This window comes from Scardinius erythrophthalmus, assembly GCF_964197995.2.
Source record: "Scardinius erythrophthalmus genome assembly, chromosome: 18".
Classification (NCBI taxonomy): Eukaryota; Metazoa; Chordata; class Actinopteri; order Cypriniformes; family Leuciscidae; genus Scardinius; species Scardinius erythrophthalmus.
The window spans coordinates 17665284-17681856 of NC_138238.1; the positions used below are offsets into that span (position 1 = coordinate 17665284).

Sequence of the window (16573 nt, forward strand, 5' to 3'; positions counted from 1 at the left end):
CGCAATTCTGAGAAATAAAGTCAGAATTGCGAGATGTAAACTCGCAATTGTGAGATAAAAAGTCGCAATTATCTTTTAAAATGTTTTATTAAGTGGAGGAAACAAGCTTCCATAGTAATCAAATATGTTTTATAGTTTTTTTTAAATCCTCACCAAACGCAGAGTTCATGTTTTTCCCGGACCAATTTCCAGATTAATTGAGAATGGAATTTTACTAAATGTCCCCTTGTTAGGAGATACGTTTCTTTTCACTTGTAAACACGTGTCTGGTATCTTGATTATTTAGTCGAATATGTACAAACGTGTAATCGGATGCACAAATCCATCTTTCTCATGTTGTAATACTCATGGTCATGTTGTATTGTGTCCAGTAGGAGGCAGTAAGTCGCTGCTCATCCTTCAGTCCGAACGATCAGAAGAAGGAAGTTCGAAGGTCATCGTTGCATCGCCGCTAGTATCTCGCTAGCTGGCTACGTTTGTTCTTTTATAATGGCAAAACATCACCCAGATTTGATTTTTTGCCGAAAACAGGCTGGAGTTGGTAAGGCTTTATATTTAGTAGATCCAGATTTGATTAAAAGCTTTAAATACTTGAATTGTTATGTAATGTAGTTGTTTAACGAACAAACGTATAGCTAAAGCGCTAAAATGAATGAATAGTCGTATTAAGATTAAAGTGAGAGGTGATTCAATTATTTATGAAGGCAACACTTAATATATCTCCCTGACTAAGTTAACTTATTAGTTGCTAGTTAGTGGCTTAACCAGATATTTATTCTGAGAAAAATCTGGTAAAGTATTGTAGCAAACATGCAAAGGTAACGTTACTTGGTCGTTTGTTTAATAGTTGGAGCCTGGAGGGCAGTATTGTCATAATTATTATTATTTTTATGTACCTTTTGCTGTTGTGTTCATTTGCATGGTTTCAATTTGAGCAAGTATAATGTGCGTTGTAACTAATTTTATCTTTTCTTTCTTTGCAGCCATTGGAAGACTGTGTGAAAAATGTAAGTTTTGAACTTTATTGTATTATGTTCGATGCTTTAGCGGTGTCTTTCATTTAAACAGTTTCTTCTCATTTAGTATTTTTATTATTGAAAAAAAATCACATTTGTTCGTTTTGCAGATGTTTAGTTTAAGAGAAATTAATCACTGTGCATGTTAAATAAATACTGTTTAACAGTAGCAAAATTCAAACATTTCAAGACCAAGTTATCAAGTGATTAATATACGCCACAATGATAGAAGTAGGGCTGCTCAATTATTACACAAATTATATTCATGATTATTTAGCACGCTTATGAGTGGGCGATATTGACCAAAACCTTATATATATGTGATTTTATTTTAATTTATTGCAATATGTAATCAAGTACATTTTGCTGGAAATAATGTTGCTTTGAAATCAACGTTTTAGATACCTGCAAAATTTCACAATTCTCGATACCAATCAATTTATTGATTGCCACAGCAGAATACTAGGCTAACTATTGTAAGTAAAAACATTTTTAAAAAGTCCTCAAACAATTATTGAAGACAAGTGCACAGTCAGCAGTTCTGGGTGGATTATTTGCAAATTATAGTCGGTTACTGATTCAAAATTACATGATTGTCGAGTTCACGCGCATAGGTTTAGTACCTATGATCACGCGCGTGAACTCGACAATCGACTACTGTGGCCTTCGACCGAAAACAGGAAGAAAATACAGGTATGTGCGCTGGCTGAAATAACATCATTTTTATTCATATCTTTCACATCTACTGCAGTCAGATTGACCCGTGATCACTCTGAAGGAATCACTCACATTAGCTGTGCACTTGTAATGACACATCAAGGATGTTAAGAGACTAAAAGCAGGTTTAAAAAAAAAAATGAAAAAAAAAAATGAGCTCAATGTTAAAATTGACACATAACCTACTGTGTTTACGTGAATACAGTAAACAGAAAGCCACTTCTGTGTGATCAGGATGGTACTGCTACGATGTTATGCTCTGTTTCTTTTCTTTTTAAGGTGATGGCAAATGCGTTATCTGTGACTCTTATGTCAGGCCTTGCACACTAGTTCGTATCTGTGATGAATGCAACTATGGGTCTTACCAAGGGCGCTGTGTCATCTGTGGAGGTCCTGGAGTTTCTGATGCCTACTACTGCAAAGAGTGCACCATCCAGGAGAAAGATGTGAGTAAATCTGCCTAATCATTGTGATGCGAAATCTATTCTGCCCAGTGTCAGGGATGTGTAACCATATTTTCCTTCATTCAGTACTTGGGTCACTGCTTCTCATATTGAATTTTCAAAATGTAATTATGATGCGTTTTATTATATTAACTGGAAGTTTCTGAAGAACTGTCTTGTTTCATTGTTTCTCAGAGAGACGGCTGCCCCAAGATCGTGAACCTCGGCAGCTCGAAGACTGACCTTTTCTATGAGAGAAAAAAATATGGCTTTAAGAAGAGGTGAAGAAACGGGGATTTTGTTTGTCGCAGTAGTGCAAGAGTTTTCCATTTTGTTGATACAATAAAAAGTTGTTTTTAATGTTGTGGTGTTGATTATTCTGTTACTCAACAGGGGAATTTACAGTTAGAGACCCAAGGACCAGATATGATTAATGAAGACCATGAGTCAGAAATGCAATCAATTGAAGAAAATTTAGAGTAGTTTGCATTTTCGTCAGCAGAAGTCAGCTTCCACACTCAGCAAGGAGCTCGTAGGCGTACACACTCATTACAGCAGCAATTATATTCACACAATCACTAAGCTACGTCATCACGTCAGGTTGAATGATTCTGATTGGTTAAGGCACAGATAAGCTTTAAATATTTATTCTGAGGTCACCATTCTGGGTTTCTAGGCTCCAGTTTGTCTGTCAGATTGTCATTCATTTCCACCTCCCCTGTGTGCCAGCTGTTCACCTCATGAACGTCAGGTCCTGTACAAAAGAGTACCAGAAACGCACGCACGGATACACAGCTTCTTCAAGGTTGAAGTTGGTCGAGCTCTTGCTCTGATCAGGAAACTGACCAAAAACATTTTAAGATGTACTTTCTCTCAGCTAGAGGTTCAGACAATATTCGTTATTATTCTTTTTATATAGATAAAAAAATTAAGTAAATGTTTTAACTAAGAATTGGTCAAGTAGGAGAAGGGCTTGAGTGACCCCAGTGACCTTGGCTGTCATGGTCAATATGAATACCTTGATTATAATCACTTATTACAAATCACTCAAAAGTATATACAGTACATTGAAGAGGCAGTGGATTTTCATTTTTATTTTTTTATGATTAGGTTTTAAGATTGGATATTTTATCTCTCATTTTGGAAGTAGTATAGATATTTCAAAATTAGAGTCCTGATTTGTTTCAAACTTTTATAAATAAAACTCCAGCCTGTTATGCCGTTTTTTTTTTTTTTTTTTTTTTTGGCGTGTTGTTGGTATTTTGGTTACAAAATACACTGTATCTTAATATAATGATTTAGTTCAACGTAAACTCTTGTGGATTCTCTCTGGGCCACCCTGTCAAAGGAAGGAAAGAATAAGAAGTCAAGTCAAGTCAAGTCAAGTTTATTTATATAGCGCTTTTCACAACACAGGTTGTATCAAAGCAGCTTCACAGTAATAAATTAGAACAATACATCAATGTTTGTTTCTAGTGGAACGTCTACGTTCGGTAATGCTGATCAATAGTATCGTTGATTGATTAATTTAATTAAATATCCCCAAATATCCCCAACTGAGCAAGCCAAAGGCAACAGTGGCAAGGAACCGAAAAACTCCATCAGGTGACCTAATGGAGAAAAAAAAAAACTTGGGAGAACCCGGGCTCAGTCGGGGGCCAGTTCTCCTCTGGCGTTTATGAACTAGAGGTCGGATTTAACTGTAGGATTAAAAGTATTATATGAATGCCTGGCTGAAGAGATGCGTCTTTAATCTAGTTTTAAACTGGGAGAGCGAGTCTGAGCAACGAACAGTATCCGGAAGACTATTCCAGAGTTTTGGTGCTAAATGTGAAAATGCTCTCCCTCCTTTGGTGGACCTAGATATCCTAGGTATGACCAAAAGCCTCGAATTTAGTGACCTTAAAGAGCGCGATGGATTATAGGGCGATAGAAGATCGGTTAAATAGACTGGAGCTAAGCCGTTTAGGGCTTTATAAGTCAGTAGCAATACCTTGTAATTAATACGGGACTTTATAGGTAACCAATGTAGGGATGATAAAATCGGTGTTATATGATCATATTTTCTTGATCTAGTTAGAACTCTAGCGGCGGCATTTTGGACTAACTGTAGCTTGTTTATTAAGGATGCAGGACAACCGGCTAATAACGCATTACAGTAATCTAGTCTCGAGGTCATGAATGCATGAACTAACTTTTCTGCGTCAGAAACTGATAGCATATTACGTAGCTTAGCAATGTTTCTAAGGTGGAAAAAGGCTGTTCTTGTAACATATGAAATATGATTTTCAAAAGACAGGTTGCAGTCTAATATAACACCCAGGTCTTTTACTGTAGAGGATGAAGTAACAGGACATCCTACTATGTTAAAGTTGTATTGTGAGAGGTTTTGTGGGTGGTTTTTTGAACCGATAAGTAGTACCTCTGTCTTGTCTGGATTTAATAAAAGAAAATTATGCGTCATCCAATCTTTTATATCTTTAACACACTCTGTCAATTTGGATAATTTAGCGTTTTCATCTGGCCGTGATGAAATATAGATTTGAGTGTCATCAGCATAACAATGGAAACTAATTCCATGTTTCCTTATAATATTTCCAAGTGGTAGCATATATATTGAGAATAATAGAGGGCCTAACACAGATCCCTGCGGCACTCCATAGTTTACTGGAGTTATGATAGATTTTTCTCCATTTAAATAAACAAAATGGTAGCGGTCAGATAAATACGATCTAAACCAGCTTAATGCTTGTCCTTGAACACCAGTATAATTTTGTAGTCGATCTAAGAGTATTGTATGATCTATAGTATCGAACGCAGCACTAAGATCAAGTAAAACTAATATTGAGATACAGCCTTGGTCAGAAGCTAAAAGTAAATCATTTGTGATTTTAACGAGCGCAGTTTCAGTGCTATGATGCGGCCTGAATCCAGACTGAAACTTTTCATAGGTGTCATTTTCTTGTAAGAAAGAGCCCAGTTGAGCGGACACAACTTTTTCTAGTATTTTAGACATAAAAGGTAGATTTGAAATGGGTCTATAATTTACTAGATTATTCGGATCTAATTGTGGTTTCTTAATGAGAGGTTTTATAACTGCCAGTTTAAATGTTTTTGGAACATAACCTAAAGATAAAGACGAGTTAATAATATTGAGGAGAGGCTCTTCCACTACAGGTAACACTTCTTTCAATAGTTTAGTTGGTATGGGATCTAATAAACATATTAAGTATAATAAACGATAACAATAACACATTCAATATAGTTTTTATGGTAGCACATTACATAGGTTCCGTAATGCATAATTGAAATCAAAAGTTGTATCTCTTAATATTATTCAATGGACCTGTGCTAACATTATCAATGAATGTTAAAAAAGATTATACCATGGGCTGGGTGAATACTCAATTCTGATTGGCTGCAGGGTGTCCATTAAAAAGTGATAGAGGACACAAAAGGAGTTCTGGTGAAACTGACTATTTACCGTTCGAAATTAATAAATAGATGCGCTGGCTACATCAGCCGTGAGTAACCATAGCAACAGGCAGTCAAGTAAATCGAGCGGACTATATCTCCGGTTGCTAAATAAACCGTCAGGCGTAACCAGGGAAACCAAGTTATTGTTTGTAAAAACTTTAGATTTCGATTGTAAAACGAATTAAAATATAAACTAATGTTTTAAAAATGTGTTATTTGGCAAGTGACCATGGTATAAGCGGGTTAATGCCCGACGAGGTGTCCATTGTCAGGTATTAATGGACGACGGCGAGGCGTGTGCCTCCGCCGAAGTATTTACTTACTTAAATATTTATTTAATAAATATTATTTAAGTATTTACTTACTTAAATTTAGTATTTACTTACTTAAATACTGTAATAAATGTATTGCTATGTAAAAGTCAATCTTAGTTAATGGCTGCAGTAATTCAAAGAACTTACTGTGGAGTGTAACACTACACTACACCGCAATTCGTTATTCATGTCAGAAGTAGAGCGAGCGCTTTAAGTATGTCAGAAATTGTCAGAATGAGGATCAGTTTACAGCATCACTGATTATAATGGGTTCTATTTGCTGTTTTCTGGTCCCGTATGGTGTAGACACAGTGTTACAAAGTGTTACTTTACTAATATAAGCACAATAATCGTTTTATTGTCTTTCTTTAAACATGATCTAGTACAATATTGATCAACATTACATTCGTTACAATTACAAATGTATTGAAATTACTGTTTTTCAGGTGAATATGTACTGGGGGGGGGGGGGGGAATACATGATTTAATTTGGGATTAATGTTAGGTAATGATGCCTACTGAAATGTGATCGCTTCTTATGAAATAAACCTAGATTGAAATGCATCACACTGGCTTTTTTAGCCCCTCCCTCTTTGTGTTATGCAACTTTTTTTTTTCTTCTTCTGTCTGTTACACAACACTCTTCCATCTGAAATTTGAGATTCAGTTAGTCATAATTCTCTTGCGCATTTCGGATTTAAATGCACTGTTAAATATTGTTAAAATGACATGTAGGTAAGACACGTTTTTGAGTTCTTTAATAATATATACAACATGAAACGGACAAGACACCAAGAAAACATTTACAAGTCAAAACATTTTTTAAAAGACTTACAAAGAAAATTCTTTACACACACAAAAAAAGAATAGTCAATTAAAGAATAATCAATTAGAAAACCATTCAAATCTGACAAAATAAAGTTGGCATCTCAAATATGCAACCGAGTTCTTTTCTAGTTGATTAGATAGAAGAAATGCTTCATGACAGGCAGAGAGTCTATTCCTTTCAGAACAGCCATTAAAGCCCCATTTTATTTTATTGTTGTTCATCTCACGTTTCGCACTCGTCAGAAAGGAAGCTCAAGGAGAAATGACAAACCGTAAGTGCAACATTAAAGAGTGTCTACAGACCACAGATATGAAAAAGTTTAAACACCTGATTTAAACGGAGTCGTATAAGCTACAGAAAATGTTAGCTTCAGCATTTTGATCAAAGTTAACTTTGGTCAGGATTACATTACATATCAGATTCCCTTTCCACAAAACATAAAAAACAACAAATGTGGTCACATGTAATGCAAAATTAAACGTCTGCCTAATTTCCACACAAACCGTGAGCACAAAATATTGACTTTATCTTCATTTTCTTTCCCTGGTGATATTACAGATGCTTCTCAATCGGATATCTCGGCTGTCAAAGGACATCTAGATTTAAAGGATCCTTAGAAAACAGCCTTCGTTTGGCGTCCTTTAATCAGCTAATTTTGAAGGATGCATCAAGTTTATACTTCAGGTCCTCCAATTACCCACAATCCTTTGCACACATTTCAATTTACAAATGAATTGTGTAAACATGAGCATGTGACATAGCCATGCGCACTTACTAGACGTCTCATTCTAGCATTTAATGCAGTGGAGGACTCTAGACTGCACTAGGAATAACACAACCTCACTAGTATGCAGTCTGCCGTTCGAAAAGCACCCTACATGTTTCAAAAATACAGAGACAAGTTGCACAAAATATGTACCTGAAAAAGTAGGACAGTGGCGAGCAGAGGGCCGACGCCCTTTCAAGAGGTTTGAGTTTGGTTTCTGATTAGCGCACTTTACAAACAGGCACTCCACTGAAGACACTTATGGATCCTTGTTGACTCTGAGATATAAACGGTGTGGTTCACACTGCGAAGTCATTTTTTGTGAAATATTTGAAGTTATCTAAAAAAAATATATACATCATATGATACATATGGGAAAAACAACCTCCTATATCAGCACTTAATTTGTTTTGCTGAGTTCCAAACAGAAACAAGATCCGTCACATGTACAGAGGGTTATTCCTGTACATACACTGACCTCCATGAGTCCCAGAAAGGGTGAACCAGTAAACAAGGTATGATTTTAGGAGATCTAACGAGTTCTGAAAGACTCCATCTACTGTAAATATTTGTCAAGTGTTGCTGATATACAACAGTGCACGCATTTCCAGTACATTATTTGATGAATTCTAGCACTTGCGGACAGACAACACATTTAACAGGCTTTTTTTGCAGCAGCAGCAGCAGCACAAAAACATTAACGTTTTTTTTTTCAGTTACTTGTAATTACATACTTTTGAAGTGACACATTCTCCCTATTTTTCAATAATAGCATTTTAATTCTGTTGCAGATAAAAATGCACCGATTAGTGGTAAAATGTACCAAATTTGTTAAAGAAATTCTTAGAATCAATATAATTTTTTCAGGGATAAACAAACTGATATTTCAGAAAGTATATTGAAGTCAATGCCAGTCATTCTTTATGAATAAAGACCAGTGACTTCCAACATACATTATTCCTTAAAACTACCATAAAAACAAGAAAAGGTAGGGGGGGAGACCTTTTCTACAATGCAAAAAAAGCACTTAAAAGCTCTATTGGAAATATTGGGTATGCTGTTGCACTGAAAGTAAGATGATTATATTGGTAAGAGTGGCTGACAGGATTCATAATCATATGAATATCACTTAGCTTTACAGTCTGAATTATTAATTCACTCATCTTCTGTCTTCTCCTCTTCGTTCCATACCATTATTAATTTATTGCCTTTCGACAATGCAACTAAATCAATAATTGTTTAGAGGTCTTCAGCTGGTCCACTTGAAAAAGAAGAGAAAAAGTTGTAAATCACCACATTTGTAACAGCGCCCTACTTCACTTGTAAGAGTTAATGTTTTAACTCTGAGTGGGAGCATATGTATGTGAGCAAATGCAATTTGCATTTTATTTGCAAATACTCTGTGTGCACAATTGTCTCTTACAGCGGCCCGTATTTGGCTTCATAGCGTGCCACGACGTTCTTGCAGCGCCCAAAGTCCTTGCGTAACTCTGCCACTTCCTGCCTCAACACAGAGTTCTCTCGCTCCAGGAAGGCTGCTCGTACTGTGATCTGATTCTCTTTAAGCCTCCTGGCATCTCGTGAACGTTTGGCTGCGATATTATTCTTCTTCCTCCGCTGCCAGTATTTGTCGTCCTGAAATAGTTAGTGGACGTGAAAAAATGTTGTGAAAATGTTTCTCTATTTTGTGAATGACAGTGTGTTGTTATAAATTAAAACTGTTTCAATGTTTACAACAGTTCTTCTAACCCTAATTGATGAGAATTCCTTGAAAGTCTTTGGGATGTGCAAGAGGAGACTGGACTCTTGCACTGTCGATACAAGATCAAAATGTGCAAAAATGTAGGCACATCTTGATGGAAATAAATGTTGTGATGTTATTTCCATCAAGAGGTGTATCAATTTTTGGTCAAGATCTTGTATTGACAATGCAAGAGTCCAGCACTCTGTAAAGTCTCCTCCAGCAGATCCTAGAGATTTTCAATTAATTTAAGGTCTGGACTCAGAGGTGCCAATTCATGTGTGAAAATGATTCTTCATGCTCCCTCCCAACCATTGTCATCCTGGAATATGGCCATAATGTGTCTTCCTACATGGTTGTTTAAGATATGAAAAGCTTTTTTTTGTCTGTGCAGTGTATAAATACATACATTACTCTCTAAAATAAATTTCACCAAGTTAACGTTTAGGGTGTAACAGTATAATTTAGTTCTGAGCCTCAGGCACAAATACTTGCTTGGCTTTCTTGATCAGAGTTCAAGAGTAATGTTATACAATATTAAGGTAGTATTTCGGGCAATTTTTTTTAGTATTATTGGCATACTCATAGTTTTTATTAATATTTTGAATTTTGTTTACATTTTCATTTAAGTAAAAGGTTTAGCGTACTTACCTTCTTCTCCTCGGGCACATAGACTTTCTTTGCTTTCTTGATCATAGGCTGAGGCTTCAGCTCCTCCTCGGAAAAACGATGTTTGCGGGGATTAAACAGTTCGCCTCCGGGTATGCTGGAGAGCACAAGGTCTGTGGGATCCGGCTCGAAGTTGATCTCTACCTCAATATCATCTGGATCAATAGGCTCTGGTGTCGCACGGTCCTCATCTGTGGTGAAAAGTGAATTAGTAAATACTAACAATGAAATCTAAATCTAGTTCCGTTTTATTACTTCCAGACATTATTTGTTATTCTAATTGAATGTTTGAACATCACTTGATCATTGCTGACTCTTACAGTCAGATCATCATGAAAAACCGCTTAACCATGAAATGGATTTTTGTGAGGTGTGACAGAAAGTACACTGTGTTCTGTTCTCGTTTTGCTGACCTGATTTAGTGTCTGTTGAGCTAGAGCTGGATGCCGTGAATGTGACCACTTCCTCCTCACATTGATCCAGTTCCATGACTGGCATAAGAGATATTGCTGGGTCTGTTTCGCTTGTAGAGGTTGCGGTTGGTTTTTCAGTTGTCAGCTGTAAGTTTTCCTTCCCAAGACTCTTTTGCTGACCCTCATCCTCTGAGGCAGAAATGCCATTCTCCATGAGAAATTCCTCCAGATCCATGTATTCCAGGTGGAAGGTTTCGCCATCATAGGGAATGGTCTTTTCCCAGATGGCAGGCGTTAAGGCGGCTGATGGTCCCATTCCACTGACCCCTCCAGAGTCCACATCCTCGAACAGTTTCTCTTTATCATTTTCTGCAAAATCAAAATTACCGTAATAAACTAATTGTGACAGACAAAATATAATGTTTAAATCCCAGATCTTACATCAGAAAGACTGGCAATCAAACACATAGAGTCTAAACTGAAAGACTGCAATAAGTATCTAGAACGGGCAACAAAGGTTCACCTGAGAAAATCAGTTTAACAAAATGTCAAAAGGTGTAATGAATTTTTTTACGGTCTGTTACTTGGTAGATATAACTGCAATTTTAGGGGGAGGGGAATTGTATCAGTAAAACGAAAATGTTGTCATCACTTCCTCACCCCCAAGTTGTTCCAAACCTGTTTGACTTTCTTTATTCTGTTGAACACAAAAGAAGATATTTTAAAGAATGTCGGTAACCAGACAGTTGATGGCACCCATTAACTTCCATAGTAGGAAACAAACAACACTATGCAAGTCAATGGGTGCCGTCCGTCAACTGTCTGGTTACCGACATTCTTCTAAATATCTTCTTTTGTGTTCAACAGAAGACAGAAATTCATACAGATTTGGAACAACATAAGGGTGAGTAAATTTTGACAAAATTTTTGGGTGAGCTATCCATTTAATTTCATATATCTTAGTTCAGTTTGCTATATGCAAGATTCAGCATACAAAAACAACTTTCTATAACATCTATATAATTTGCATGTACATAAATAGTACTAAAGTGACGAATCGTTATTTAGATCCGACTCTAAAGAACGATTAATTTAGGAAGCGGACATAATTAGTTCCATCCGGTTTTTATGAGTTTGCAACATTGAGTGCCGCGAACCAAGTTGTAAATAGCACAAAACACGTTCTGTACTAACATAAAGAGGCAATGATATGGTCTGTCGTTGTATGAACATTCAAGATGCATTTGACGATAATAATTCTGCAATGCAGCGAAAGCAGCGACCGCGCGCCCGACTGCTGCAGACAGAGGCACTTACCATCATCGCCTTCCAGAAGATTCGGTGGTGGAATTTCCATGATTTTCTTTAAAACTACTGGGAAGGCAATCGGAGTATCGGTACCTGAGTCCATCGTGACCGAAATAGGCTCCGCGTCCATTTTTACTGACGCTTCGGACAGCGCGTGAGAATAGCTTAACTTTAAAAGCGATTTCAAATCCCTGGTTTAATTAAGAATAATATCTAATTATCTTCAATAGGTACGAGGGAGAAAAAATAAAATCACCTCGCCAGTCGACACCTTTCTATTCACCGACTCTATTTCTGTGTTTGACCCGATTTTTCAGTTAGCCACAAAAGTGTTTTAATATCCACGCCCCTTTTGGAGAAAAAAACACCGTTTTTCGATGCGGATAGGTTGGTTGTGGCTCTGCTCTCATGAATAATTAAGTAGACGTGACGACACAGGGGCGTGTCTGTGCGTAAAGTGAAGGTTAGTTGTCTTCAAAAGCGACTCCTCATTGGTCGGCGGTCAAAAAGGTTATTTTTCACTAATGTTAGAAAAAAGTGTCACGAGACCGAAATAGATACACTGACGATATAAAGTATGTGCATATATGCCACATACAACTTTAAGATGACATGCCTTTTACGCTTCTGTAATTAATAGACCAATTTATTCCAAATCAATTAATTTTACAATTGACCTTCAAACATTTTAAGCCTTATAATAAGTAATAACAAAACTGTGTTAGGGATTAACATAATAATAAACAATAATATGCTTGGTCATTGCACTTAATGAGCTCGTGTCTCGCGGGAGAACAGCCTGTATCTTATCCAGCCTATAGTGGGTATTGGCACATGGCCTCGCACGTGCACTCATGGCACGTTTGTGTGCAAACAGACCAATCGCAAAGCAGAAAAGATATAGGGAAAATATCGCATGTCTCACGTGTAGAATGAGGTTGTAATTAACTTGCCCTTGGGTTTACGACATGTGAAATACAATTTATGTTATTCGGAATTTGTAGTGTATTATATGCAAGACATCATATAGAACAGATAGAACAATATGTGTTCTATCTGTTCTATATGATGTCTTGCATATAATACACTACAAATTAACAGTGATTGCATGGTGTAGCCCACATTTCTATTATTTGCACATTTAATTAACATCTAAAAAAATCTGTCATTATATTTAAAATATAAGTCCCACTTTAGTGAAAAAAAGTTGTTTATGTTTGCATTATATTTATGCTACACCAGTGAATGCAATCTATACAGAAACCTTTATAAAAGGCAGTCTACATGCTGCCAAGATGCAATGACTCATTGAATAGGATAATTTGCTAAATAAATAAATATGTAAATTGGAACATGCCTCAACTGAGAAAGAAGGAAAAACTAGGTTAAGGCATTTTTGCAATAATATTAATAGTTTTATTGCAAATATCTAGACACTGTTAGTAATGTAATGCAGAAAAAAACCAGATAAACAATTTCTCAATACACAGCATTTATAAAAGAAAAAGTTCACGTTCATCAAAAAAATCTGCATTTCTTGTTAGTGCTATAAAACAGGAAACTCAATCAATTCACGTCACATTTTGAACCACTTGATCTGCGTGACGTAGCATCTAAAATCACAAGTACAATTCTGCGGCAATGCCAATTACAGATTAGGCTACTTTATACATATAGTGGGAATACAGGTTAATAAGAGTGTCCCGATGTAATGAGCCAATAGAGAAATTCTTACCAATGTCATCAATCGAAGGGAGAGAGAAGGGGTACTCAAGCAAGGCTTTGAATATCTCCGGAATTTCTGAAGACATATCAAAACAGTTTCAGTATCAACAACTGGGAAAAAACTGGATCAAAAGCTGGAGACGCTTAATCAATTAATCAATAGCTTTCAGTGAATCAAACTGTCTCTCGCAATAAGAGTAATTTGATACAACACTGAGAGTTCTGAAACTTTTAATCGCGGTCACAAGGTCTGTCCTAATGACGAAGTTATTTAACGAGTCCCACCCTTTCAGTCTATGGTCCCGCCTCAAATTGCCTCGCTTGAAAGTTCTGACCAATGAATATCGTTTCAGTCTGCCTGTTGATTAATATTCAATGAGGCGCGGTAGTTAATTGGTCGTTTCAGCTGTGTGTGTTCACTCCGCCAGCCAATAGACATCTAGACAAGTTATCTAAGTCTAAAACATCCGCGTGTCAGTGAGTGTTGCGAAAGAGTGGGCAAAAATTCCTCAGAACTGCGATATCAGTGTCATTCACATTACCAGCAACAGAGAGTCAGACATTTATGTGGAGTTAAAACAAATTAAAGGTCTTCTCACTTTTTTTAAATAGCTAGTAGACTGTAGGCTAGTTATATAAATGCCATGAGAGTATTTATTGTATTCATTATGCATGTACGCATGTTTGTAGTATGAATATGTTTCCATGCATAGGCTAATACAAATGTCATCTTTGACCTCTATATTCTTTTGACCTACTACGACGTACTAAACAACAGTTTTTTTTAAATAGGCCTAGAATTGCTCTTCTACTGTCCATGAATACTGCATACCCGAACATACTTTTTATTTGCCATAACTGTTCTGCTTGCTTGTCATAATTGTTACTCAGGTCACATGTCTGACGCAGAGATGTTGAAATCTTGTTCTTTTGGATGGGGGATGGTTGGGTCTTTTTTTTTTTTAGTCTATCTATGGCCTAGAATCGTCACCCGTCACAGCACCACCTTTCACCCAGAGCCATATAGCCTGCTTATGCCGATGGCTTTGATTGGCAGAGACATCATTTTGTTTGTCACAAAGATTGCTGCTTCAGTATTTGTAGATCATTTGTACATGTTTCTATGGTAAGCCTTTAATGGAAAACAAGTATTCTGTCAGTTTTAAAGGCTATATTGACAAACACATTCAATAAGCAAAGTCGATATTTAGGTGTTAACTCGTCTTCATAACCTCTGCAGCTTTGGGCCAAATCCTGAATGATGACGATCCATTCTCGTCTTATTAGTGCTCTTGCCTTGAGACATGGTGCCCCATCATGTTGGAAGATCTTGCAGGACATTTTGATACCATTCAGTGTTTATAGGCAGAATTGTAAGAGAACCTCCCTTGGATGAAAAGCAACCACACGTGGATGGTCTCAGGATGCTTCACTGTTGGCACGACACAGGACTCATAGTAGCGTTCACCTTTTCTTCTCCGGACAATCAATTTTCCAGATGTCAGAATCCTTGTACCTCCTGCAGAATTTAATTGTCCTTGATGTTTTTCTTGGAGAGAAGTGGCTTCTTTGCTGCCCTTCTTGACACCAGATCGTTGCACTCACACACACCTGCTGTCCAGACTGAACAAGTTCTGCACATGATTCTGTAGCTGAGTCCTCAGGAGGAGACGGACGGTCCTTGCTGGCCACTCTGGGACGTCCTGAAGCCTTCTTCATTGCAGTTGAACCTCTCTCCTTGAAGTTCTCGATGGTCTGGTTAATGGTTCTTTCAGGTGCAATAGCAATTTCCTTGCATGTGAGGCCATTTATATGCAAAGCAATGATGGCTGCATATTTTCTTTGGAGGTAACCATTGGTAGCAGAATGATAGTAATTTCATCCTGCTTCAGTTTCCCATGTGCTGATGATTAGTGAAATGTTAACTGGTCATGTTGTGCCAGGGCCAAAAAACTGTTATTTTTTTCGCCAATTAAGTTTTTTGCAATTATTTAGAATTCATCTGATCACTCTTACACAATAATCTAGAGACAATGTCAATCAACACCACAACAACTGAAGCAGCAAATGTGTGAACAAAATGCTAGTTTTAGGCACGTGATACGTGATTTTAAATCACTAAAACCAACTGGACATTCTAAAACACTTAATGTTAATAACACTTAACGTTTATATCCTGGTGGGTTCTTCATCTTGCCTGCACATAGTATGCATGGAAAGTCTTGTTTTGCCCTCCAGCTACCTATAAGAATGTGGCACCACATGAAACCTGAATTAGGGAAAAAGGACATCTGATTGGACAAAATAGTGCAGGATGAGTCATCAATATTTTTAATCCATTCCCACGGAGATACTGTAAATTTTAAATGCATCCCCTAAAATACATTTTGTTATTGTTCAGTACAACAGGATATAGATAACCTCAAAGCTAACATGTTGAAAGTCACAATTCTTAATTTTGATTCAACATTGTCTAAAAAGTAATTCAATAAAAAGCAATAACACCTCACACATTTTCTAAAACAGTCTATTTATTGTTAAACACTTTCATGAGATTTGGTCCACTGTGATCAATATATCACTTCCAACCAGGGAGAAAAAGGAGAAACAAAACAAACAAATGTAAAAATACAGTACAAAAAGAGGCATTGTTGTTTTACCTTTTCATTTTTTCAAACTCCTGATTTTCACTGGTTATCTATGCAGGTGAAAAATAAAGCCATCCTAACAGAAAAGTCTCAACCGATATAATCCAACATTAGCTAAATCCCACATTGTCTTTTTAGGCTGAACATGGATTATGAACAACATATTTCTGGTTTACACTCCATCCAGAAAGTGTGACACACAAAGGTCATTTTAAAATGGGCAATCTTTCTTGGTGTCTGTCCAGAAAGCCCAGAACGTTCCAGTTCTGTGATAAAATAAACTCAAGTGGAGAATGAGGATGGTTGGTATATGACCATTACTGCAGCCTTCAGATGGTCAATGGCCAGCAGTACTAACCCTTTGATATGAATATGAATATGAATGCCAACTTCATCCCGTATTAAAGAAAGAGAGACTGTTAACTGAGCATCTTGGTTCTCAGGTTGTTCTCTTTCTACGGTTATGCACACTACCTCAGCTCTAGCATGATCATGTTCCTCAGAATA

The 16573-nt window shown here is 36.8% G+C and overlaps 2 protein-coding genes across 4 annotated transcripts; one reads left to right on the forward strand and one right to left on the reverse strand.

Moving 5' to 3' along the window:
• Nucleotides 1-363: 363 nt before the first annotated feature.
• phf5a (PHD finger protein 5A) lies at nucleotides 364-2539 on the forward strand. Its single transcript, XM_081392302.1, has 4 exons — nucleotides 364-541; nucleotides 984-1007; nucleotides 2013-2179; nucleotides 2372-2539. Exons 1-4 carry the CDS (start codon nucleotides 490-492, stop codon nucleotides 2459-2461), a joined length of 333 nt encoding a protein of 110 aa, XP_081248428.1. The 5' UTR covers nucleotides 364-489; the 3' UTR covers nucleotides 2462-2539.
• A 4163-nt stretch (nucleotides 2540-6702) lies between these two features.
• On the reverse strand, nucleotides 6703-13713 carry tefa (TEF transcription factor, PAR bZIP family member a; the record flags this gene model as incomplete). 3 transcript variants are annotated; one of them, XM_081393598.1, is made up of 5 exons in its annotated part: nucleotides 13429-13713; nucleotides 10386-10754; nucleotides 9955-10163; nucleotides 8986-9197; nucleotides 6703-8823 (listed from the first exon to the last, which is right to left on the reverse strand). In XM_081393598.1, the coding sequence occupies exons 1-5, from the start codon at nucleotides 13502-13504 to the stop codon at nucleotides 8802-8804; spliced, it is 888 nt and encodes a 295-aa protein (XP_081249724.1). In that variant the 5' UTR covers nucleotides 13505-13713. The 3 variants fall into 3 exon arrangements, with proteins under 3 accessions (XP_081249724.1, XP_081249722.1, XP_081249723.1); XM_081393596.1 differs by lacking the exon at nucleotides 13429-13713 and adding an exon at nucleotides 11703-12024; XM_081393597.1 differs by lacking the exons at nucleotides 6703-8823; nucleotides 13429-13713 and adding an exon at nucleotides 11703-12024 and having other exon boundaries at nucleotides 8982-9197.
• Between the last annotated feature and the right edge of the window lie 2860 nt (nucleotides 13714-16573).